Source organism: Nicotiana tomentosiformis, chromosome 3 (assembly GCF_000390325.3).
Source record: "Nicotiana tomentosiformis chromosome 3, ASM39032v3, whole genome shotgun sequence".
NCBI lineage: Eukaryota > Viridiplantae > Streptophyta > Magnoliopsida > Solanales > Solanaceae > Nicotiana > Nicotiana tomentosiformis.
Window position 1 is genome coordinate 96,096,664 of NC_090814.1, and position 27,326 is coordinate 96,123,989.

General features: G+C 37.8%; 1 protein-coding gene across 1 annotated transcript; it reads right to left on the reverse strand.

Moving 5' to 3' along the window:
* Positions 1-17,031: 17,031 nt before the first annotated feature.
* Positions 17,032-20,614, reverse strand: LOC104119060 (late embryogenesis abundant protein At5g17165-like). The gene is made up of 2 exons (XM_009630463.4): positions 20,309-20,614; positions 17,032-17,594 (listed from the first exon to the last, which is right to left on the reverse strand). The coding sequence occupies exons 1-2, from the start codon at positions 20,419-20,421 to the stop codon at positions 17,327-17,329; spliced, it is 381 nt and encodes a 126-aa protein (XP_009628758.1). The 5' UTR covers positions 20,422-20,614; the 3' UTR covers positions 17,032-17,326.
* Positions 20,615-27,326: the final 6,712 nt, after the last annotated feature.

A 27,326-nucleotide genomic window follows, 5' to 3' on the forward strand; every position in this document is an offset into this window, starting at 1 on the left:
TGGCTAATAAGGAATTGGGTCAATCGAGAGATTGATTAACCCAATTAAAGGGTTCAACCTAGAGATAGTAATAACCCGATTTGAGCTTTTATCAAATATTTGGTATGATACACATTTGGTCTTGAGAAAGCCAAATTAGGTAAAACCACTCTCTGACCGAGAGGTATTGAGTGGGTAATTGAGAGCTGATAGCTATAATACACCCCGATCAACAAAACAAGCATTAAACTCTTTATCCCATTAGGCAAACACCTAGGTAATGGTCACATCCGTAGGCTTTTTATCAATTTGAAAAATCTCAAAAACAATTATCCTAGTCTTCTTTCTTTATTCTGCAATCTTTAGTGTAAAATTAGAAATAGCATACAAACCTTATTATGGAAGTGCAAATCAAGATAATTCAATCACGTGCATTAAAATACATACCCCTAACTCCCATCTTAGCTCCCTGTGGATTCGACCCCGACTCGTAGTTGGTTTTCTTTTTATTGCAAACGACAGTTTCATACTTCTTTTGAGGTGTGCAATTGGACGCGATCAGCTTACTGCAGAGTTTGCATGTGGGGGGGAAGTTATCCTTACTTCTAACCGAATACTCAACAGAGTACCCCCATAGCAAAACGCAAGCTATTCCATATGAAAAATGGAAAGTAAGAAACCCAACTTGAAATATTTCAAAGTGTGGGGGTATTTAGCAAAGGTACAAATACCTTTACCCAAAAGGATAAAAATCGGACCAAAAACTATGGATTATGTTTTTATTGGATATGCTACAAACAGTAAAGCATGTCGGTTTTTGATTTATAAATCTGATAATCCCTAAATTCATGTTAATACTGTATTTGAATCAGATAATGCTGAATTCTTTGAAAATATCTATCCATATAAAACTGAATGCGAGTCGTCAAGTGAAAGACCTAAACGACCACGTGAAGAACCAAAGGAAAATACTCCAAGTAAAGAGGATCCAAGGCATAGCAAATGTCAAAGAACGTCTACTTCCTTTGGACTAGATTTTGTAATATTCTTGCTTGAAAATGAGTCTCAAACTTTTAATTTTGGAAATAGGCAGTCAATAGTGAGATTCAATCAATTTTGGACAATCATACATGAGAATTGGTTGATCTTCCTTCAAGAATTAAGCCTTTAGGTTCGAAATGGATCTTTAAGAGGAAAATGAAAGCTGATGGAACTATTGACAAATGTAAGGCGAGACTTGTTGCCAAAGGTTATAGACAAAAGGAAGGCCTAGATTACTTTGACACTTACTCGACAATAACAAGAATAACATCTATTAGGGTGTTAGTAGAACTGGCGGCCGTGTATGGTCTTGAAATTTATCATATGGATGTTAAAACAACTTTCTTAAATGGATAATTAGAGGAAGAAATTTATATGGAACAACCTGAGGGTTTTGTAGTTCCTGGTAAAGAAAAGAAAGTGTGCAAACTTGTTAAGTTGCTTTATGGACTTAAACAAGTACCCAAACAATGGCATGCTAAATTTGACCAAACAATGTTGGCAAATAATTTTAAAATCAACAAGTGTGATAAATGTGTTTACATTAAAAACATTCCAGGTCATGAAATCATTGTTTGTTTATATGTTGATGACATGTTGATAATCAACAAAGATATGGCAGATATAAATGCTACTAAGCATATGCTAGCTAGCAAATTCGACATGAAAGACTTAAGAGTTGCTGATGTGATCTTAGGAATCAGAATTTATAATACTCCACAAGGTCTAGCATTATCACATGCTCATTACATTGAAAAAGTACTTGACAAGTTCAAGTATTTGGATTTCAAGATTGCCAAGACTCCAATTGACGTGAGTTATGCACTTCAAAAGAATAAAGGTGAAAGTGACTCACAACTCGACTATGCAAGAGTATTGAAAAGTTTGATGTATATCATGAATTGTACGCGACCAGATATAGCATGTGCTATTAGCAAATTGATTCGGTTTATAAGTAATGTCAATCAAATACATTGGATGGCAATGAAACGAGTTTTGGGGTATTTGAAATATACCCAAGACTATGCTATGCATTATAACAAATATCCTTCCGTGATTGAAGGATATAGTGATGCAAATTGGATCACAGGATCATTTGAAGTTAAATCCACGAGTGGATATATTTTCACAATTGGGGTAGAGCAATATCTTGGAAATCATCCAAACAAATGTGCATCACCCGTTCTACAATGGAATCTGAATTCATAGCTTTAGACAAGGCAGATGAAGAAGTTGAATGGCTCCGGAATTTCTTGAAAGATATTTTATTTTGGCTCAAACCTTTGGCACCTATATGTATACATTGTGATAGTCAAGCGGCAATAGGTAGGACATAGAGCGTTATGTATAACGAAAAATCTCGTCACATTCGACATAGACATAATACTGTTAGACAACTACTCTCTAGTGGTGTTATCACAATTGACTGCATGAAGTCAAGAGATAACGTATCAGATCCACTTATAAAAGGCCTATCTAGAGAGGCAGTTGAAAGATCATCGAAGGGAATGAAGTTAAGGCCCCGGACAAGTCATCATGGCGGTAACTATACCTAGCAGACTGGAGATCCCAAGAGCTAGGTTCAAAGAGATCAAACAAAGTAATGAATAACGGTTCAACATTGTCAAATAACTCAACCCATTCTCTTGATGAAGACAATGTTCATATATCAGGGTAAAGCATTAAGACTTTTTGATGAGTCAATAAAGTTTAAAGCTTCTTAATGATTGGCTAAGTCTGGCAGAAAATGACCAGATAGTGTGTCTATAAGATTACATATTTAGAAATCACCTATATGAGTGTGAAGTGTAAGCCGTTTCAAGGGGAATGAAAGTAAAGGCCCATTCTCTAAGCACTCATGAAACCAGGCAGTGTTCATGGCTGAAACGAACACACCCGTGAGAACCATAAATGGTTAAGGGTTGATTATGTTATTTATGTTGTATAGGTATACAACAAAGCTCGACGGTTCAAAAATATCAAATTTACCAATTGACCGAGTATATCCGATATAAGTTCACTACGGAAAGTTCAAAGGGAAACCTACTTATCCAGATGCAGTTAATCCTTGCATGTAAATCACACACTCGTCCGTGCATTCCTTTGTCTTATATACATTCCCCATTCATGTGGGGGATTGTTGGGATTAAAGTTTCGTGAATGGAAAATGAGGAAAGAAATGTGAAGGGAAAGTGAGCTCCCTTATGCTTTGAAAAGAGAAATTGTCCCTCATTGGTGGTAGAAAGAAAAGGAAATGTGTTTATATTGAGAAATCACTTCCCTTGGTGTTAAATGGGTTGGAAAAAAGGTAAGCCTCGCGTCGTCGTCGCTCGCTCGGCTCGGCTCGGCTCCAGCTTCGGCTTTAGATTCAGATTTGGTCAAAGATCGATTAATTGATTAATCTTTTTGGACAAAATTTCTTTTAATTATTTAATTAATTAATTTTATTAATTAACGAAAAGTCAAGCCAGAATAACCAGAACCAGCGACGCGATGCGACCCCGTCCGTTTCTTTCTCGGATTATTTTAAATTATTTTCCTGGAATTTTTTAAATGAGAATCGTTCCCGCCTGTTCCAACAGCCATGGTTGTTTCTAAAAGGTAGCAAACTTTTTAGAAACAGTGCTAGAAATGGCTATAAATATGCCTTGATCCTAGAATCTTTCCTTACGAAATTTTCTGAATTTCTTCTCCTTCTTCTGCACAAGTAAATTCCAGTATGATTTACAGGCATTAAGTTGTTCGTCGTTCACCAGCGTTTTTTATACCGATACTCTAGTGAGTTAAATCGTTCTATCCTATGAGGATAATATTCCAATATCTCGGGTACTTGAGGGAAATAATTTCCTTAAGAACACACTGTACATTCAGTGGACTCGATTTTATTTTGAAATATATTTTCAGATTCAGCTTCTGATTATATACATTTCTGATATACTACTATTTTTTCTGTTACAAAAATATTATTGTTTCATTATATTATAACATTACAGTTTGACTAACTTTCTGCAGATCCTGTCTCAAAGCTAGTATTTCTGCATGTGTACACGAGAGTGCTTGGGTTCTGACATGGAAGCCAAGAATCCAGTTACCATTGCAGTTTCTAATAACTCCTCCTAGACCACAATTGTTAGATCTAAATTCCCCATCTATATTCAGTTTATACCATCTAGTATTTTTGCCAGTTTTTTTTACATTGGATAAATCTCGTAAGCAGGGGCGAATCCAGCTTAGTAGATGTCGGTTCCTGTGAATTCAGTAACTTTTGTACATATCATGTATATGTATTAAAAAATCTACTAAATATCTATGAATATTTGATTGTGAGCCCAATTACTTATTGTATATTTACTTGAGGTTTGCTGTAGGAACCCATAAACTTCAAATCCTGGATCCGCCTCTGGGATGGACCACAGTGTTGGTTGCGGGTTCGCCCGAATCCAGTAACTTTTGTTCAAACTCTGTATTTGTATTAAGAAATCCAATTGAATATGTATAAATTATTAATTTAAAACTAAATAACTTAAAAGAATTACAATCACAAACTCATAAGGTTCAAATCCTAACGCTCCCTGAGGAGGTTATACTCGATGGCTTGGTTGATGACATCAGAAACAAAGACACTATTGTTAGAATTGTTTTCAATATTTTTATTCCTATTCAGCCAAAGGTTTCCCAAAGTAAAAGGGAATAGCCGAGCCCACGTTAATCTAGCTATTAGTGGGAATATTGGGGTTGCTATCTCTAATTATGTCTAACCAATGAGAATCATTTGGATTGGAGATAGTATTGACAATATTCAGTGAGCGCCAAAACTTTTTAGCAATGTAACAATGTAGAAAAATATGGGTCATATCTTTCTGGCCCAATCTACAATGAAGATTAACTGGAGATATGTAGAAGCCCATCTGAAGGCTAAAGCAAGTGCAATTGCACACTTTATTTCTAGTTTCCCTAGGTGCTATGTTGTGCATTTGTGCTCTTGCTTGATTCTCATGAATGTGCAAATAATGTAATTTAATTAGTAATACTTTTCCAACATGAGTTGCTAACTTCAAGTCTTTAAAGTGAGTAAATAAAAAGAATAATCTTATGGATCCTTTTGAATTGAAAGATCTAAATTGCCTTTAAAAAGAAAAGAAAAAGGGGCAAGTGCCCCAATAACCATTCTCAAGGATGCTATTTAGAAATTAGTAGATATTTATTTTGTTCTGAAATGTTAAACTAAAATTTTTAACTTCAAGACAATTTAGAACATTTTGTCCCGAAAAATTAAACTGAAAAACTAAAATTCAGGACGCAACAACTAATTCATAAATGACAATCCTTTAAAGTGGCTACCTGGCGTCATTTCTACGAAGAAAAAGTCGAGCGTTGGTGCGGCCCATTTCACATGAGATCAAATATTTGAGAAATAAAACGGAGTCCTATGTACCCAAAAATGTTTGAGATTACATTACCAACGGTTGTGGTGGGATGCATAAAATTCTTTTATCTTTAATCAGAGATCTTGACTTTGAGAATCGAAAAACTCCGATAAGAACATTTTTCATTTTAATGGGTCTTACGAGATGCAAAACCAAATTAATTTGGACTTCAAAGCGGATATATCGGACGTCGCCATAAAATGTTTGATATTATTAGCATTTTGAAAATTCGATCTGTTGAGATAATAATGTCAGTGGCTTAGCTACATGGTCTATTTCAGGCCCCTGCCCAGGTGGGGGCTGATATTCTACTTGGACGGCTCATAGTTTTGCTTTTGTCAAAAGAAATTTAACACTACTACTGGTTATGGTTTAGTTATGTGTTGCGCTTTCGACACGTTTCTGCGTGCAAAATCTTCCTAATATAAGTTCTTCGTCATAAATATGTACTGTTAACTATGCAAGTAAAATCGAAAGAACCATTTAACGTGACAACTAGACCAATGTAACATCTTTCTTCACCAATACTCTTTCATCCTTAACCACAAGTATCGGGTTTGAGTCTTAGGTATGAAGTCGTCTTTGGTAGAAAGTTCTTTATCTCCTAATATGAGACTTCCTGGCACAAATTCGGATTCAATCACGCCCCAATGCAGGTACCAGACACCAAATAAAAAAAAAACACCTTTCTTCATCTTGTATGCAACTTATCTTATAGGAGTATTTGACGAGTATTATCTTTGTTTCTTAGTATAGATATTTTTCGATTACTTGAAGATTATAAAGCTTAGTAATAACAGTTATTAGATGCCATATGAATTTTGTCAAATTGTCATGTATCCTCTGTAGAATAACAAGTTTTATACAAGAAACTACTACTATAAGATAGAAAGATATTACTCCATATGGAATAATACATTTAATTTGTATAATAACTCTTATGGATTAAGTAATTAAATTAAAATTTTAGGCTCTCTCCGTCTATGTTATTTGGAACTATTTTTTTTATTACTTTGTTCCAAAAAGAATGACATATTTATGTATTTTTTTTAGCCACGTAAACGTTATAACACATTTAACATCACAAACTTTAAAAGTTTTATAGCTATACAAATATTATGATATGTTTAACAACACAAATTTTAAAAATCTTTTTTTTTGTTCTTAAACTTCCATCGTGAAACGAAAGGAGTAGTATTATTGTAATGCCTTTAATTAATGACGAGTCATAGCAATATTTTAAATTCTATACCAAGTCAATACGTGAGTGTTCATTTGTTTTTCCGATCCTAGACTCATCATATATATTTTCTGAAGACATAACTTTGGAGTAGTATTATTATAATTGTTTACCCGAAAAATAAGATAAGGTTAAATTTATGTATGGTTCTAAGGATACGTAATATCCTTTGATACAAAGATAACAATACAAGTATTTTGATTATGAGAATGAGAATGATGAACAGAAAGAATGAATAAGATGAAGCAAGACAAGCACCATGAGATATCTTTGTATATAAGAAAAGATCGTTTTTTCCAATCTATGCCCTGCCTTTAGCTTATAAGGATCCCCCTTTTATAATAGAGGGTCATTACATTATTTATAACAAAATAATAAAATAAAGCATATAGTGGAGAACCAATGATGATTTGTCTCTTCCTCGATTCCCGTCAAGATTCTATCTCTTGGTGCGGTTGCAACGGCTCTTGTCTGTGAGTTCGACACTGGCTCGAACTCGATACTGGCTCGAACCCGTTACTGGGTCGGCTCTTCGGTCTTGGCTTGAGTTTGACCTTCGGGGCGGGCGTGGTGCATTTCCGACCTCGATGCAACGCCTTAGGCTCAATAAGATTATCGAGCCGACTCCTCGAGCAGCCTTTGGACTCGAGGCTCGTTTGTACTGTCTTCGGAGCTTACTCCCAAAATCCTACTCTGGCTTCTTGCCACTCGATCGAACGTAGGAAAGTCGAAATCTATTTTGTCCGTATATAGATAGTCCCCTCAATTCTCATAAAGGATGTGGTGAGAATCGACATGATCTTTGACGGTTCGATCGGACAACAAGCTGACGTTTTATCAGGGACCGATTATGACGTATGTGATAGTTGTCCCATCGATTTAGTTTTTCAAGGTATTTAATGCTTGTCAGATGATGGTCGGCCATTTCTGATATTGAACCGACATGATGCGAGCCTATAAATAACCCTTTCATCTAACTTTTACCACTTTTACGCCTTCACTCTTCCAAATTCTCTTATCTTTTCCCTCCGTTTCATTGCTTTAGAGCCATCTACACTAGAGTTTTAGGTGCCGTCAATTTTTCACTTTCCTTTGCCTTTCTTCCTCTCATATCAATGGCTAAAACTTTGAAAACTGTACCTCAGAAGGAGAAAGCTTCTTCTTCACCGCTCAAAGGCCTCAAAGCGGCATCGTTAGTTACACCATGGTTCTTGGCCTCCCATTTACCTTTAGCCAAATCACGCCAAGCGCATTCGGCATAAGAGGAAGTCGAGGCTAACTTCCGAACCCAATCCTCGAGGTCAGGTACCGCTTGTGACATCCAAGGGGCAGGGTCGAAATTCCATTCCTCGGGGAACAACATCTTCTCTTCCGGAATAAGGTCACAGGTCCTCACCCGAATATAATGACCCATCCAACCCCGATCCCTGTCTTCGTCGATGCTCGACATCAAAGCCTTCGATGCTCGACGATGAAGTCTGATTAGTCCTCGAAAGATTTGAGGCCGATACAATCGTATAACCAAATTACTATCGGCTGATGTTCAGCTTCGAAATGTCAAGCAAAAAGGGGCCGGCTCAAGCTAAGAGGATCGAGGAGCTTGAAACACGTCTTGCTGAGGCCAAAGCAGAGGTTGAGTCGTCGAAAGTCATGGTGGATAAGTCCATTGCTGTGTATTGGGCCGATGCCGAGGCTTCTCAGATGGAGGCACGGGAGGCGGCGGATACTGCCGACGCTCGAGCTCATTGGGTTGCCGAACTTGCTAAATATAGGTCTCGGAGGGAGACCCTTGAGGAGATACACGCTCGAGGTTTCGACCTTACCGAAGAGATAAAAAAGGCTAAAAAGCTCGAAGCTGAAGCTAAAGCCTTGGCTTCTGAAGATGATGATGATGGCGGTAGCAAGAGCGAATCCGAGGACGGGAAAGAGCCCGACAGAGAAGCGAACGCCCCTGAGGATGACCAGGAAGCTTAGTTCTTAATTATTTTTACGTTTGTAATCAATCATGTAGACAATTTTGTATATATACAACTTGGTCGACTTGTTTTTGTGAATACTTTAATCAAATTTTGACTTCGTAGTCTCTATGATCGATCGATTATTTTTTCATACTTGAAGTGATGTAGCCCTTAGGCTTGCTAGTTGAGTCAATGATTCGAACTTGCGAAAATATAGCCCGTAGGCGTGATGGTTGAGTGAGTGCTCGCTCAAACTTAAAACGAAAGCAGCTTATAGGCTCATTAGCCGTCAAGTGAATGATTCGAACTCGACGTAATATAGCCCGTAGGCGTAATTGTCGAGTGAGTGCTTGCTCGAACTCGAAATAAAAAGTGGCCCGTAGGCTTATTAGTTGAGTGAATGTTTCAAACTCGAAGCAATGTAGCCCGTAGGCGTAATGGTTGAGTGAGTGCTTGCTCGAACTCGAAATAAAAGTAGCCCATAGTCTTATTAGTCGAGTGAATGTTTCGAACTTGAAGCAATGTAGCCCATAGGCGTAATGGTCGAGTGAGTGCTTGCTCGAACTCGAAATAAAAGTAGCCCGTAGGCTTATTAGTCGTCGAATTTGTCTTGATTCTGATTGTGCAATAAATCTCAAAAATAGAGGAATTTTCTTGGACGTCGGTAAAGAGGAGGACTTTCTGTGCAAGTCATTATACATGTGTTCATGTTTTGCGCCTCGGTTCGGGCCAATCTACATGAGCATGGTTCGTTTCGACCATTTGGCTCTTACAATTTTTCCTATGGGAACCCTGTTGTTGCGAAATAACTTTCTTGCATCTGAACTCGATGTATTTGAGGGCCTAATGCCCCCCCAGTATTCGAGGTCGATTGTAAAAAGGCCTAGGATATTGTTGTAAGTACAGCACAATCAATGGTTGCCTTATTAAAAATCTTGTTGAAAAACCCATTTGGGATAAAACTGGTTTAAGGGAAAAAGAGTGCAACGCGTGCTTTCAAGCGAAAGATCCATCTTAGCTCTTGTTCGAACTTCTGCAGGGGTAAGTTTTGAAATATAAATGAATATGGAAAGGTCGTACCTTAGCAGTAGTACCGTTTTAGATGTGATACATTCTAGCTGCTTGATAACTGTTTGTCATTTATAATGTCGAGCCTGTATGATCCCTTTCCGACGTTCTCGAGCACCTGATACGGTCCTTCCCAATTTGGTCCTAGTTTTCCTTCGTTCGGATTTCGGGTATTGATGGTGACTTTTCTTAACACTAAGTCCCCGGGCTTGAAATGGCGGAGCTTGGTTCTTCGATTATACTATCTTTCGATTCGTTGCTTTTGGGCGGCCAACTAGACGAGAGCAACTTCTCATTTTTTGTCTGATAATTCGAGGCTAATGTTCATAGCCTCTTTATTTGATTCTTCTGTTGTATATCGAAATCTGGTACTGGATTCGCCGACTTCGACTGGTATCAATGCTTCGGACCCATATACTAAGGATAACAGGATTTGCCCTCGTACTGGATTTTGACGTCGTTCGATATGCCCAAAGGACTTCGGTAAGGATTTCTCTCCACTTTCCTTTAGCGTCGTTCAACCTCTTCTTTAGGTTTCGAATGATAGTTTTGTTCGTTGATTCGGCCTGTCCGTTCTCACTGGGGTGGTATGGTGTTGATATTCTTCTTATTTTGTGATTTTGAAAGAATTTTGTTACCTTGCTGCTAACGAATTATTTCCCATTGTCACATACTATTTCGGCGGGTATCCCGAATCGGCATACGATATGATCCCAAATAAAGTCTATAACTTCTTTCTCTCTCTTATATTCTCGAACGCATGCGCTTCAACACATTTAGGAAAATAGTCAGTCATAAATAAAATGAATTTGGCTTTACCTGGGGTTGATGGCAGAGGGCCGACGATATCCATTCCCCATTATATGAACAGCCGTGGGGATAGGATTGAGTGAAGTTGCTCTCCGGGTTGATGGATCATAGGCGCAAACCTTTGACATTTGTCGTATTTACGAACAAATTCCTTCGTATCTTTGCCCATATCGATCCAATAATACCCTGCTTTGATTATTTTTCGAACTAATGCGTCGGCACCAGAGTGATTCCCACAAGTGCCCTCGTGCACTTCCCGTAGGATGTAATCGGTATCTCCTGGACCCAAGCCTACTGCCAACGGTCCATCGTATGTCCTTCGATATAGCGTTCCATCCGAAGCCAATGTGAATCGAGCAACTTTAGTCCGTAGGGCCCTAGAATCTTTAGGGTCCGATGGGAGCTTTTCTCTCTTTAAGTATTCAATATACTTATTTCTCCAATCCTAGGTTAAGCTTGTAGAATTTATCTCAGCGTGACCTTCTTCGATTACGATCTCGAAAGTTGAACGACATTCCCCGAGCTCAAGTCATCTACCTCGACCGACGATCCCAAATTCGCAAGTGCATCGGCTTCATTATTCTGTTCTCGTGGAACATGTCGTATAGTCCATTGTTTGAAATGGTGCAAAGTGACAGGCAGTTTGTCTAAATACCTTTGCATTCTACCTTCTCGGACTTCGAAGGTTTTGTTTACTTGACTCACCACTAGCAAAGAGTCACTATTGGCATCAATGACTTCTGCTCCCAAGTATCTAGCTAGCTCGAGACCTGCAATCATGGCTTCATACTTGGCCTCGTTGTTAGTCAACCTGGTAGTTTTAATAGATTGTCTAATAGTGTTACCCGTGGGTGATTTCAAAACTATGCCTAGTCCGGACCCTTTTACGTTCGAAGCTCCGTCCATAAAAAGGGTCCATATCCCCGATGATGTACCCGATTCCAACAGGAGTTCTTTTTCGACTTCGGGTACGAGGGTTGGCGTGAAATCGGCCACGAAGTATGCTAAAATTTGAGACTTGATGGCCGTACGGGGTTGATATTCGATATCGTACCCATTGAGTTCGACGGCCCATTTGGCCAATCGGCCTGATAGCTCGGGCTTGTGCAAAATATTACGAAGCGGGTAAGTGGTTAATACGCATATGGGATGGCATTGAAAGTACGACCTTAACTTTCTAGAGGCGCTTATCAGTACAAGTGCCAATTTTTCTAGGTGCGGATACCTAGTTTCCGCTTCTCCTAGGGTCCGACTTATATAATAAACGGGGAATTGCGTACCTTGCTCTTCTTGAACTAGGACACTGCTTACGGCGACTTCCGATACTACCAAGTACAAGCAAAGTTTTTCGTCTGATTTTGGAATGTGAAGTAGTGGGGGGCTCGATAGATATCGTTTTAGTTCCTCTAATGCTTGTTGGCATTCCGGTGTCCAAGCGAAATCGTTCTTCTTTTTGAGTAGAGAGAAATATTAGTGACTTCGATCTGATGATCTCGAAATGAATCGGCTTAAAACTGCAATCCGTCTTGTTAGCTTTTGTACAGATTTCACGCTGTCCACGATGGCAATATCTTCGATGGCCTTGATTTTGTCGGGGTTAATCTCGATTCCCCGATTCGACACCATAAAGCCAAGGAATTTGCCCGAACCGACCCCAGAAGCATATTTTTTGGGGTTGAGCTTCATGTTGTATTTCCTCAAAATCTCGAACGTTTCCTATAAATGGGCCAAATGGTCCTTTGCGCGTAGGGACTTAATTAGCATATTATCAATATAAAGTTCCATTGATTTACCTATTTGTTCTTCGAACATTTTATTTACTAGGCGTTGGTAAGTAGCCCCTGCATTTTTTAGTCCGAAGGGCATCACATTATAACAATATGTTCCATATTTGGTGACAAACGAAGTCTTTTCCTGGTCCTCCGAGTTCATCTGGATTTGATTATACCCGGAATAGGCATCGAGAAAAGTGAGGATCTCGTGGCTGGCCGTGGCATTGATCATGTGATCGATATTGGGCAGCGGAAAGAAATCTTTGGGGCATGCTTTGTTCAAATCCTTATAGTCTACACACATTCTAAGTTTGCTCCTTTTTTAGGCACTACAACTACATTGGCTAACCATTCGGGATATTTCACCTCCCGGATGGACCCTATCTTGAGAAGTTTGGTTACCTCGTCCTTTATGAATGCGTGCTTTTCCTCGGACTGGGGTCTTCTCTTTTGCTTCACCGGTCTGAACCTAGGGTCCAAGATTAGCCGATGCGTCGTTATGTCTGGTGGGATCCCTGTTATATCTAAATGGGACCAGGCAAAACAATTGACGTTATCGATAAGAAATTGAACAAGTTTCTTCCTGAGTTCGGGGCTCAATCCCGTTCCCAAGTATACCTTTCGCTCGGGCCAGTGCTCGATTAGTGTGACTTGCTCTAGTTCCTTGATTATTGATTTGGTGGCGTCGGAGTCATCGGGAATCATGAAAGATCGAGGGACCCTTTGATCATCATCTGTGATTGCTATTTGGTGTCCCGTTCTCCTTCTGAGCTCGATCCCTTTATCGGCGAAGGCGAGGACATTGATTTTGCTTCCTCGACGGTGAACATTTCCTTTGCGGCCAGTTGTTCTCCGTACACCGTTTTGACACCTCTCGATGTCGGGAATTTGAGGGCCTGGTGTAGGGTCGAAGGTACTGCTCTCATGTTGTGGATCCATGGCCTTCTAAAAAGGGCGTTGTATCTCATATCGCCTTCGATCACGTGAAACTTTGTTTCCTGGATGGTTCTGGCCACGTTTATTGGTAGGATTATCTCGCCTTTGGTGGTTTTACATGCCATATTGAATCCGTTTAGAACCAGAGTTGCGGGTACGATCTGGTCTTGTAGGCCGAGCTGTTCTACGACCTTCAATTTGATGATGTTGGCCGAGCTACCTGGATTGATTAACACATGCTTAATTTTAGTTTTATTCATGAGTACGGATATTACCAGTGCATCATTATGAGGTTGGATGATTCCTTCTGCATCTTCATCATCGAAGGACAAAGTCGCCATGGGTGCGTAATCTTGAGTCCGAGATCTCTTTTCCCTCACAATCGATGTTTTAGTGCGTTTAAGCATTGGTCCCTGAGGGGTATCGACACCACCGATGATCATGTGAATGACGTGCTGTGGTTTTTCTTGCTCGTTTTGCTTGCCGAAATCCCTGTTTTTAAAATGGTTCTTCGCCCTATCACTTAGAAATTCCCGAAGGTGCCCTTTGTTAAATAAGCGGGCTACTTCCTCTCTTAGTTGCCTGCAGTCTTCCGTTTTATGGCCATGGGTGCCATGATATTCGCACATTTGATTGGGATTCCTTTGGGCAGGATCGGTCTGCATGGGTCGAGGCCATTTAGTGTCTTTGATGCGTCCGATAGCCGACACGATAGCGGGAGCACCAATGCTGAAGTTATACTCTGATAATCGAGGTGCTTCTATAGGATCGGCATATTTATCAAAGCCGCTCTTGCTCATAAGTCTCCGAGAATTTTGCCCTCGATCAATCCTTCGATTGTTCCAAACTGTATTGCGTGCCGAACTGTTGTTCATCCGATCTGCGACGTACGGTTGGTATCGGTCTCTGTTCGACCTTTGTTCTCTATCGATCTCCCTTTGGCTTTTAGTAGCTGTCCTGCTCTAATGCAAGGGTTCATACGGAGCTCCCAATTGATCATCCTCGAGCCTAATTTTCGATTGATATCGGTTGTGTATATCTGCCCAAGTTATTGCTGGATACTCGATCAAATTTTGTTTCATCCGACGTGATGCTGTCGAACTTAGTTCGTTCAACCCTTAGGTGAAAGCTTGTACGGCCCAATCGTCTGTGACCGGTGGCAATTCCATGCGTTCCATTTGAAATCGGGATACAAATTCTCTAAGCATTTCATTACCCCTTTGCTTTACTTTGAAGAGGTCTGATTTCCTTGTTGCAACTTTTATGGCACCAACATGTGCCTTTACGAACGAATCTGCTAACATGGCAAAAGAATCGATGGAATTTGGTGGTAAATTGTGATACCAGATCATTGCTCCCTTTGAGAGGGTCTCCCCGAACTTTTTCAATAATACGGATTCAATCTCAGCGTCCTCCTAATCGTTACCTTTGATGGCACATGTGTAAGAGGTGACATGTTCGTTAGGATCGGTCGTACCGTTATATCTGGGAATTTCGGGCATACGAAATTTCTTGAGGATTGGTTTTGGGGCCGCACTCGAGGGAAAAGGCTTTTGTATGAATTTTTTCGAATCAAGCCCTTTTATCATTGGTGGAGCCCCCGGGATTTGATCGACCCTGGCATTGTATGTTTTCACTCTCTAGTCGTTGGCTTCGACTCGTTTTGTGAGTTCCTCGAGCAATTTAGTAATTTCGGGAGTGGTCCTCGATTCTTGCTCGTTTGATTTCACTACGGCAGGCTCTGTTCTGGGGGTGATTTCTTGAAGCGGATTGGAATCCGGCCTGCTCTGTATATGAGTTTGGCTCTATAACTGAGTTATCGCTACTTGTTGGGCTTGTAGCATCTCGAAGATCATACGCAAGTTGGCCTCGATTTTCTTCGAGTTTTAGGTGTCTCGGGCTACGGATCGAGTACCGCCCTGAATGCTTCTTTCCGGTTCGGAACGCTAATGCGCCTCTAGAGCTATTTGTGAATTGACATCCAATAGTACTTCGACTCGAATTTCGGGTGCTTCGATTCGAGCCTCAGTGCCATCATCGAGTGGCCTTCCGGCCCCGGGTGCCAAGTTGTTGGTTTCATCTTGAAGCTGGCTTCGTGGTCGATAGGTAAAGCCATTGCTGATTTGAAGTTGTAAGCTGGTGTGTACTGTAGATTTATATCAAACAATCACTATTATCCTTAGCCCCACGGTGGGCGCCAAACTGTTTACCCGAAAAATCAGATAAGGTTAAATTTATGTATGTTTCTAAGGATACGTAATATCCTTTGATACAAAGATAACAATACAAGTATTTTGATTATGAGAATGAGAATGATGAACAGAAAGAATGAATAAGATGAAGCAAGACAAGCACCAGGAGATATCTTTGTATATAAGAAAATATCTTTTTTTCCAATCTATGCCCTGTCTTTAGCTTACAAGGATCCCCTTTTGTAATAGAGGGTCATTACATTATTTATAATAAAATAATAAAATAAAGCATATAGTGGAGAACCAATGATGATTTGTCTCTTCTTCGATTCCCGCCAAGATTTTCTCTCTTGGTGCGGTTGCAATGACTCTTGTCTGTAAGCTCGACATTGGCTCGAACTCGATACTGGTTCGAACTCGATACTGGGTCGGCTTTTCGGTCTTGGCTTGAGTTCGACCTTCGGGGCGAGCATGGTGCATTTCCGACCTCGAAGCAACGCCTCGGGTCGATAAGATTATCGAGCCGACTCCTCGAGCAGCCTTTGGACTCGAGGCTCGTTTGTACTGTCTTCGGAGCTTACTCCCAAAATCCTACTCCGGCTTCTTGCCACTCGATCTCGATCGAACGTAGAAAAGCCAAAATCTATTTTGACCACACACATTAGTGTCTTTTACTAATGACGAGTCATAGCAATATTTTAAATTACCGAGTCAATACGCGAATGTTCATTTGCTTTTCCGATCCTAGACTCATTATATATATATTTTCTGAAGACATTATCTTTGGTCCAAAGGGAACAGGAAGATAGAAAGGTAAAAAGCTGAATAAGGCCAAGGAATTGGAGGGGACAGGTGGGGTTGCGGTGGTGCTAAGGGATTGTAGAGGAAAGGACATATTTAATTTTTTTTTTAAAAGGATAGGATATGATACGGACATGGTTATATTTAAAAAAAAATAATATTGTACAAGCACTCTCAAAATAATAGTCTATATATATATATATATACAAATTTTTAACTATCAGATATAAATAATTTCAACTATGGACAATAGCGGATTCAAGATTTATTGATCGTGGGTGATTCATTAATTTTAGTGTAAATTTATAATGGTCAAATATGATCATAATGGGTGCTAATCAATTACTTAAATTTTTAAGTATTATCTATGAATACATAACACAATTTGGCCAAAACCAATGAGTGCTTTAGCACCCATACCTCAAAACGTAAATCCGCCATTGATCGGTGATCTTTGTCCTATATTTTTTGTTTATTTACTAATATACTAGGAGTATATATTGGAGATATTGTGATAGGATGAGTTAGATATTTTGGAGGTCCAATTGCTAAGATGACTGTGCATGTAATCCTAGATTGGGAATATGTGGTGTTCCTATCTTGTCCTATTACTTCTTTCGTGTCCACATTCTATGGAGTTATCGTCTCTCTCGCTCTCTTATCTTTTTCCTAACTTTGCCTGCATCTTTATGATTGCATAATGCGCACCCATCACCTTCTGTTCGTTGCCCACAGCTACCAATCTCTTCCGCTAGTTCTTACTATCGACAACAACTAAAGATAAGATTTTGAAAGTGACGCACGCAATAATATGAAAGCAAAAGTTCATAAGGATATTATAGCATAGCTCAGCAGTTACGTAACTGTAACAAAAGACACCCATATTGCAGTACCATATGAACGGAACTTTCAAAAGCAGTGCAGCTTTACTCTAATACTCTATACTGCACTTTAAACTTGATATAATACAGACTCGCATAAGCCAAAGCAAATAGAAACTTATTAAAAGTCACCACTACACACTATATATTATATTAGTTAAAAAGCAATTACTTAAGCTTTCCAGTGAGGACAGATGCACTGGAGCTATAGTATGTAAAACTTAAGCGTGGGGTGGCTTGTCCAAGTCCTCAAGAGGGCGGAAGAAGGTCTTCTCCTCCAAGACGGATGCTGCAGCAGCAGTGGCAGGTGAGGAGTGGAAACCACGTTCCCCACCAGCACTTTCAGTGGCTGCAGGCCCAAACACCCCAGTTTGTGGGTGAGGAGACCAGTATTTTTCTGATTGTGGATCTATCACTTCATCAGGCACAACCGAATCCCGCACATAATCCTCCGGGTTCTTGTCGTACACTGATGTCTGCACTCCCCTCCTGCGCAATACAATTAACTACTTACTAATTAACCCACTTACCTCTTGAATGAAGAGTACAAAATATCTTGTAATTATATCCACATATATAACTCCTTGAGAATTACATCTACAGTAACTCAATGAGTATAGATACATGCAGTAACTGTTGCCACACATGCCCAACATATTTGGTGCCCAAATATCGGGGATACTCACGTGATTATGACACCTTCCAAACCGACCAAACTTTAATTAAACGGCAAAGTTAACATCTGATATAGGCATCTAATAATAACTAATCCAACTTGATTTGCAAGTATACGGAAATGAAAAGGTAGAAGTAAAAAACTAATGTAGACTACACTGCTGGCAAAAGCGTTAGTGTAGTTACAACTTACAAGAAGCTAAAGGATGCACTAAAGAATTTGTACACAATGTTGTGTCTTTTTTTTTTAAATTCTCCTTCCTTTTATTCCTCTTTCATCTCTCTTTTGTTGGAATTATTGCTCCTTCGGAACTCAAACTCGCGACCCTAAGTTTGTAGGTGAGGGTGCTGAATCAACCCTCTTGTATGCTGTGTGTTGGAAGCAACCGCAACAAGAAGTATATATCATCGTTAACTTTAATCAAGCATACACTTGGATCGTTGGTCCCTAAATGTTTTTAAATTGCAAACATGATCACAATGATTGAAAATTTCACTAGACTGGAAGTTTAACCGCATCATTAACTCCTGTTTCTGGGCCACAGTAAAATTGTTGATAACATTGACATATCACATGATCCAGGTCCCATTTCCTAACCCCCACCAAGAACAAATAGTTTCAACCCAATCATCAGCAATATTGTTGCTTCAAAAAGGTAAATAACTCCAGCCCCACATGCCTTGTCAAGTTCTTCTATCTCATCTTTTTATCTTCAGCTTTGATTTGATGCGGGCCCCTATAGTTTCACCTACAGACCTACTCACCTACTCTTTTTCCTAACTTTCTACTTTTTCCTTCCAAGTTTCAATAAGGTTCCGGTTAGACGGTAACATCTTACATCTAACTCTGCTTTTATTTGTCGTAATATAAAACACTCCATTCGGTCCATACTAAGAGGCCGTTTGGACTTGAAGTTTTTCACTTTTCTTCAAATTTTATTTATATTTTTTTGGAAATTATTGTTGGTTATAGAATTTTCAATTTTCACTTGAAGATAATCTTAAAATTTTTCTAAAATTTGAAAAACTCCAAAAAAATTATTTTTCAAAATTTTTCCTTAGATCACTAAGGAAAATTCAAAGACAACCCAATTTTTTTTTTATGTCCAAACACAACTTTAATTTTCAGATACCATTTTCACATAAAAACAAATTCACTTTTTAAAAAAAAATATTTTTTACAATTCTTATTTCCAAACGCCCACTAAGCGATTTTTTGGCTTTTGACACATACCTTGAGAAAATACTACTCCTATGGAAAAAAATTATTTTGAATAAATTACCCTTAATTAAAATTTACATATTGTTAGCTTGAACAAATTTTGAAAAATAAAGCTAATTTCTTCTTGATTAGGTGAAAAAACACATATTTTGGACCAAAATTATAAGGAAAAAATATCACTTATTATGGACTAAACAGTAACTTTAATTTTCAAATACCATTTTCACTTAAAAACAAATTCACTTTTTAAAAAAAAATATTTTTTACAATTCTTATTTCCAAACGCCCACTAAGCGATTTTTTGGCTTTTGACACATACCTTGAGAAAATACTACTCCTATGGAAAAAAATTATTTTGAATAAATTACCCTTAATTAAAATTTACATATTGTTAGCTTGATATATTGGGATATATAAATAAGAACAAATTTTGAAAAATAAAATTAATTTCTTCTTGATTAGGTGAAAAAACAGATATTTTGGACCAAAATTATAAGGAAAAAATATCACTTATTATGGACTAAACAGTAATAATACTCTATAATAATGAGTAATAATAACAATAATAAACAGACATTGGAAAAGCTCAATGGTTCAGATAAATTGTCACACGTGTGTGTAAGGCTCAGGGAACAATATTTAATGTATTTTGTGCAATTGGGGATATTAGTGGGTGAGACGTTCTTATCCGATAAGCCTTCCACTTCAGCACGCAATATTTTAATTTTAGGATCTAGCATAAGTATATTTGTACTATTGAACAACAAGGAACGGAAAACGTAAGTGTAGTATAACTAAAATAGTGTTTTGGTGAAAATATCCTAATTTACGACCCGTAACTTTGGAAATACATCAAAGAGGAAAGAAATCAAAATAGAAAATCGCAAGATTAGTGAATTTCCGGGAAAATATATCCCATGACAAATCGGACAAAATAAAATATCAGCTAGCTAGAAGACGACGTAATGCGACACCAGAATCCATGGTTGCTAGATCTAACAAACAAATTAAAACCGGTAAAAGCGAAATTTAGCTCCCACAAGTTGTAAATCTAATTGAACTGATCTCGTATTCAGTATACAAGATGCTGGAAACCATTAACCTAAGAAACCTCATGCTAATAGTTAGCATGATTTTCACAGAAATTAAACCATAAATCTCAAAAGCTACTGCATAAATACTGAACACCAAGTTCGTCTACACTAACAAAATGCTCTACGAAAGCAAACACTGATCAAGAGGTACATAAGCAGCGTAAAACGGTAAAAGGACAAAAAACACACAGATACAAATTTAGAAGTAATACCTGCAAAAGAGGGAAGGTGAGTTAGCAGAAGTTCGAGCACTAGCGTAGCTGATCTGGTTCACAACTCGTTTCCCCAAGCTCACGAGTCCACGGCTCTGCAAATTGGCGGCCATACAATACACACTAAAGAAGAAGAAATGGAGTTTTCGCAAAGAATTTCTCTCTTACACAGTAATCGGAATCACAAAGATAAAGAGCAAAGCCCCTATGTTTGATGATCACACCCTTTGCCTATATCCCCTTTTTATAGTGGAAAAATGAGCTTAGTTTCTCTCTGTATTCTTAGTTCGCACCTACCCAGTACAACGGAGTACCACTTCCGTCAAATTTTTGGACCGTCATTTAACGGTAACGATTAGGTTAACAGAATATCCATTTCTTAATCCTTTTTTATTCCTGTAGCCTAATGGGATTATGGATCTAAAACAGCGATTCCATATTATAAATAATCAGATTTTGGTAGGGAAAAGTCGTTCGTGATCTAGAGGTACGACAAGGACATCGTTTCTTCCGTTTTGACGTTTTTTTCAAGGCAAAATACGTAAATACCAAAATAAACTTGTCCGAAAACAGGTTTGAACACTTTAATTAAACGGGTATTTGATCATCCTTTATTATTATTCAGAACACTATAATACCAATCTCACAATGTGATGTGGTTTACACACGCGTCACATTAGAGCCATACCAGCGCCACATTAGAGCCACGCCATAAATTATCTAAATTTTGATATTTTAGCCTTCTCGTTTCTTTCTGTCTATTCACATTTTTTTTCCTTACTCATTATTTCATACACTAATATATCTCTAATTAATTATTAAATTCCTCTTAATTATATTTTTTTAATCGAATTCTCATCCATAGATATCACTATAAATTTAAATCCCTTCGATCTTAGTTTACTCTTCTCTCTTTTTTTTTGTTGCTTTATCTAATTATTTTTATTATTATTTTTTCGATCACTATAATTATTTTTAGCTAAATTAATTTCTTAAATTTTCAGAACAAAGAAAAATTTATTGAATAAAAAAGAAGAAGAAAGAAGATGAGGCAGATGATGAAAGAAAAAAAAAAGGAAGAAGAAAGAAGATGTTCATATAGTGGGAAAGGAAAAAATTATTAAAAAAAAAAAAGAAAAAAAAAAGAAGATGAGTAGCAGAACAAAATTTAAACCAAAAAGAAGCACGGGGGGGGGGGGGGGGGGGGTGTTAGAGAAGAAGGACGTAGGGAGGGGGATGGGGGTTTAGACGAAGGAGAAAGAAGGCTGGTGGCAGGGGCATTCGTCGGTAGGGTACATTTCGCTTCAGTATTTTCGGTATTCGGTTTCTTAAAATGCTATACTAATAACGTACCTAATTAAATTTGGTATGATTCGATTTTTCTCCTTTCAGTTTAAGTTTATTCGGTTCGGTAACTTCAGTTTATTCGGTTTGAATACTAACAAGTGCATAGAGTCATAAACTATAATATTCTTACTAAAAAGTACAAAACTAAAAAAGTGTTGACAAAATTTTTGTCCAAAACTAGTAAATATCAACCTAGAGAGAGAAAATTGCACATAAAGGAATAAATTTGATCATTAGAAATGTCTCCTTACCTGCTTAGAGTTAATTGATGAACTTAGAAAATTAAAAAAAGTAAAACTTTAGATTTTTTATATTTATGTTATAATTAATAATATGTATTTTGTGTAATATAATATACATATTTCAGTACGGTATCGGTATTTCGGCATTTTATTTTAAAATATCAAATACCATATTTTTTAAAAGTTTAAACCAAATACCATACCGAATACCAAATATCGAATACCAAATACCAAATACCAAAAAATTCGATTTCGGTATGGTACTTCGGTATTTACCAAATTAAAATTTTATGGGCTTTCATTTTATTTCTTTTTTCTTTTTCTTTCATATAAGCCTTTAGGGTGTTATTTAATTCACTCCGAATAAAAATATGGGGTAAAAGAACACTCGTTTAATTTAAGTGTTCAAACTTATTTTTTGGACAAGTTTAATGGGTTGTTTATGTATTTTGCTTCTTTTTTATCATCATCTGTCACATAAAGGAGATGATATTTCATGAAATGACCGTCTTGTCCTTGATTCCTTCCTATCTTCTTGTGCCACGTATCAATATTATCCTAATATTGTAACACACGCGTTTTCTCTACGTGGTCCGTGTGTAGAAGATGAAAATGTCCACAACCTTTGGTCTTCCTACCAATTTATTTTCTTCCATATTAATTTATCTGCTTCCTTAAACAGTCCAACCGAATTGCTGACTGGCTTTGGAGTCACTCCTACTTAAGGATAATTCCAAACCTGATATTTAGATAATTAAAATAATATTTTAGAGATTGAATAGGAAAATGAAAGCCCGGTGAAACTGAGGTTGAGAGTAGATTAGGTGGTTTCGTATTAAAATTATTTTCAAAATAAGTAACACGATATTAGATCCGAGATATCACTGTAATTCGCTTGTGATACTATGATTCGAATTATAACATTTTTTTTTTATTTATTCTCCATCCCTTTTGATTCCCCATTGATCCCCTGTTGTTCAAGCTATTGCTTCTTTGATGACTCGAACCCATAATCCTGAGATTGCAGGTGGAGAATGCTGACCATCTGAATAATCCTCTTGCCATAAATTATAACGTCTTGATTGTTAGAATTTAGGTTGAGACTCATATTTTGTTTTATCAAAACTTTAATCTATGACTAACATATATGAGGCAAACTCGAAATTTTAATTTATTAGTATCAATCTTTAAAGTTTTAGTATTAAACTCATTATACTTCGTAATGTTAGCTCAAATTTAGATTTTGTTGTATCTACGTTGCGGGTCAAGAGCACTAGCCCAACCGTTCCACCAACCACTGCATATATGTTGATTGTTGAGCTAGTTTTTAATAATTGGGAAATGTATGAATATTTAACTTAACAATAATTTTAAGGGCAAATGCTTTTCTGGTTTTTAGATTTAAGATAAACAAAAGAAGCCATAACTTACGTTATAATTGAATGATGTTGAAAACTAAAAATACATCTTTGAGGGTTATCAAATATGTTAATCAAATTTGGAACACGAAAATTAAGAATGAGAGTAAGACGTGGTTGAATTAGGACTTTTAAGTTGGGAATCCTTTGAAAGTGTGGGTGAGGGTGGTGGAAGAGAGGGCGAGGAGGACGGTATCTATATCCGTCAATCAGTTCGGGTTCATGCCGGGTCGTTCGACTACGAAAGTGATCCACCTTATTAGGAAGTAGATGAAACAGTAAAGGGATAGGAAGAAGGATACGCACTGGGGTGGGTATAAAATTCAAAAAATTGAATTCCGAATCGAATAGTATTAATTTAGTATTTCAGTTTTGGTTTTTTCGGTATAATTCGGTATTAAATTTTCGGTTACTCGGTATAACGGTACGGTCCTCGGTGTTAAGATTTCGATATTTCGGTATACTGAAATACCGAAATACCAAATTAGTTAAGTATTTCATGTGCTTCCTAATTCCTATCCTAGTCCTACACCGCCCTAGCCTAGCCCAAAATTTTAAGTTTGTATTTCTAGCCCAATAACACTAAGCCCAAGTTCCTTACTCTCTTAGTCTTTTTCCCTTGTTTATAACGATAGGAATTAGAATTAGGTTTGTCTCAAGTCTCAAGAAAGAACTAAGAAGTGAAGAACAGATCGTCTGCGACTGCGAGTGTGATAGAGATGACGTCACGACCTCGGCGCTGACGACTCTCAAGTGTGACTGCTTGTTTCCTCAATTTTGACCCTCATTCTTCAATCTTCAACTCTTCAACATGTTCACAACTTCTTTATTCTTCAATCTTCAGTTTGTATTTTGTAACCAATAGTTTTTTTTTTTTGGGTACAAAAGGCTGTATAAACTATAAAATATAAACGTATGTATTGACATATTGTTATTTGTTAGCTACAAATATTTGATGTTGTTGTCACTTTAGAAACAGATGTAAAGCAAAATTCTTAAAGATTAGTATTACTATGGTTCCAAAATATAATTCCTTTTACCTTTTTCCCCTTTTCCCACACCTTTGGACTCTATGGCAATTTGTTGATTTATTCAACTTGGACGTAACCTTTTAGGAATGCAGTGTAATGTTATTTTTGCTTGCTTAGGCTCTTAGCAGTGTTAGCACAACGTGATACATTATGTATCAAATCGAAACCGTACCGAACTAAAATAAGAAATACCAAATCGTACCGAATTACTTTGGCACGGTATTTGGTATACACAATTGATAAACCGAATATCGAATCGAAGTACCGAATTCCCACCCCTAATCTGCATATGGTGTTTATTGACGTGGAGAAGGCGTATGACAAGGTCCCTAGGGAGGTTCTTTAGAGATGTCTGGAGGCAAAATGTGTGTCAGTTGCCTACATTAGGCCGATTAAGGACATGTATGATGGAGCTAAGACTCGGGTTAGGACTATGGGAGACGACTCAGAGCACTTTCCGGTAGTTATGGGTTTACACCAAGGATCTGTACTCAGCCCGTTCTTATTTTCTCTGGTGATGGACGCACTGACACGACATATTCAAGGGGAGGTGTCATGGTGTATGTTGTTCGCTGATGATATAGTTCTGATTGATGAGACGCGAGGCATCGTTAACAAAAGGCTGGAGGTTTGGAGATAGGCCCTTGAGTCTAAGGGTTTCAAGTTGAGCAGGACTAAGACAGAATACCTGGAGTACAAGTTCACCGTTGAGCCGAGAGAAGCGGGCTTAGACGTGAGGCTTGGATCGCAGGTCATTCCCAAGAGAGGCACTTTCAAGTACCTTGGGTCAGTTATCAAGGGGAATGGAGAGATCGACGAGGATGTCACATACCGTATAGGGGTGGGGTGGATGGAATGAAGGTCAGTATCTAGAGTCCTGTGTGACAAGAAAGTGCCACAGATACTCAAAGGTAAGCATTATAGAGCGGCAGTCAGACCGGCCATGTTGTATATGGCAGAGTGTTGGCTAGTTAAGAACTCACATATCCAGAAGATGAAAGCAGCAGAGATGAGGATGTTGAGGTAGATGTGCGGGCACACTAGGATGGATGAGATTATGAATGAAGATATTCGGGAGAAGGTGGGTGTGGCCCCTGTGGATGAAAAGAAGCGGGAAGCGAAGCTTAGATGGTTCGGGCACGTGCGGAGAAGAAGCCCAGATGCCCCGGTCAGGAGGTGTGAGCGGTTGACTTTGGTGGGTTCGAGAAGAATGAGAGGGTGACTTAAGAAATATTGGGGAGAGATGATCAGGCAGGACATGGCGTGACTTCAGATTTTCGATTACATGGCCCTTGATAGGAAGGTGTGGAGGTCGAGCATTAGAGTGGTAGGTTAGGTGGCAGCTGAGTATTTTTCTACTTTATTCCGGGTGGGAGGCTGGTCTGATAAGGTTTTGTCCTAGGCTCCTAGAGATTATTGTTGTGTTCACATTATTCTTCCATTTTTTATAGTATCGGGCCTTATTTACTGGTTTTTGTTATTATTTTTCATCTATTTTTTGGTTCTTATGATGTTATTATTCCTATAGTTCTATTGATAGTACTAATATATTGTCTCTTTTCGTCTTCTTGAGCCAAGAGTCTTTCATAAACAACCTCTCTACTCTTTGGAGTAGGGGTATGATCTACGTATACTCTACCCTCCTCATACCTCACTTGTGAGAAAACACTGGATTGTTGTTATTGTTGTTGTAAGTTGGGAATCCAGCGTTGAACATGCGTTAAGGATCTTTGCATATTTTTCTTTCCATTCTGTACTACCCTTTATTATGCTTCCACTCTCTATTTGTTTTGAGCCATTAAATAGTTGCCAAAGTTGGTGAGGTACTGAGTTGAACCATATATTGATTGTTCTTTTGGTTTCGGTAAAAGGGCATTTGGTCAGAATTATTCTAGCGCAATAGTTTCTCCATATTTTACCCATATAATTTATTACTCATTGATATCGCAATTCTCTTTCTTTTTATCCTAAAGTTAATTCTTGAAAAAAACTTAAGCTTGTAAAGTTAGCTGATCGGCTAGTTGACAACATATTTGGAGGCAAAACGTCTGAAAATAGGGGTAAAATTGCAATTTTCTTTTGTGGAATCGTTTTTGTGCATTTATGAAGACATGGTTTAATTGGAATCCTTCATCTTCTTGGTTCTCAATATTTGGCTCCTCATGTTATATTATTTGAATTTCAATTCTTGAGTTGCAAGGATTTCTAATTTCTCGTATTTGTTGAGTGAGTTAGTTATTATTTCTTTGTATATATAGCTCTTGTTTGGCCATAGATTTTGATTTCATTTTATCAAAAAGAAAAATTAAAAATATTGTTTGTTTATGAAATTTGATCATGTTTTGAGAAAAAAAAATTCAAAAATTTCCAAATTCCCGAAAATTGGTTTATGACAGTTTTTGGTTGAAATCTTTTTCCACTTACAAAACTTTAACTTTTCAACAAATAAAATGCATGTCCAAACACAACTTCAACTTTTAAAAATTATTTTTCAACACAACTTCAATTTTTTTTTTCAAATTTCAATCAAATCTATGTCCAAACGCTAACATAGTCTTGGGAATCTGAACTGTATGAGCTAGTTTATGACTTGAGCTTGACCTAACGACTCATTTTCTTTACATAGTACCAGAGCATATATCAATTCTAAATACCAGTTACCGTCACTCATGAAAAAAAATATGTCGTGCAAATTAAATTTTTAGATTAAATGACAATTTAAATTTTTAGCAAAGATGGCTACATACATTTAACAAACAATCGCATTATTCCTGATATTTGCAGAGCAATTCCAGTACTTGAGGACTATATGTAAGAGTCCTGTAACGACTTGGCTGGACATTTTAAGTATTTTAGTCTCGTTCCCCTATTTATTGCCCCCTCTATATTATGTTGTGGTTATGTGACTTGCCGGGATAGTTGATTCGGTTTCTGGTGAGGTTCAGAGTGAATAGGGACACTTAGTCCCAAAGTTGGAAGC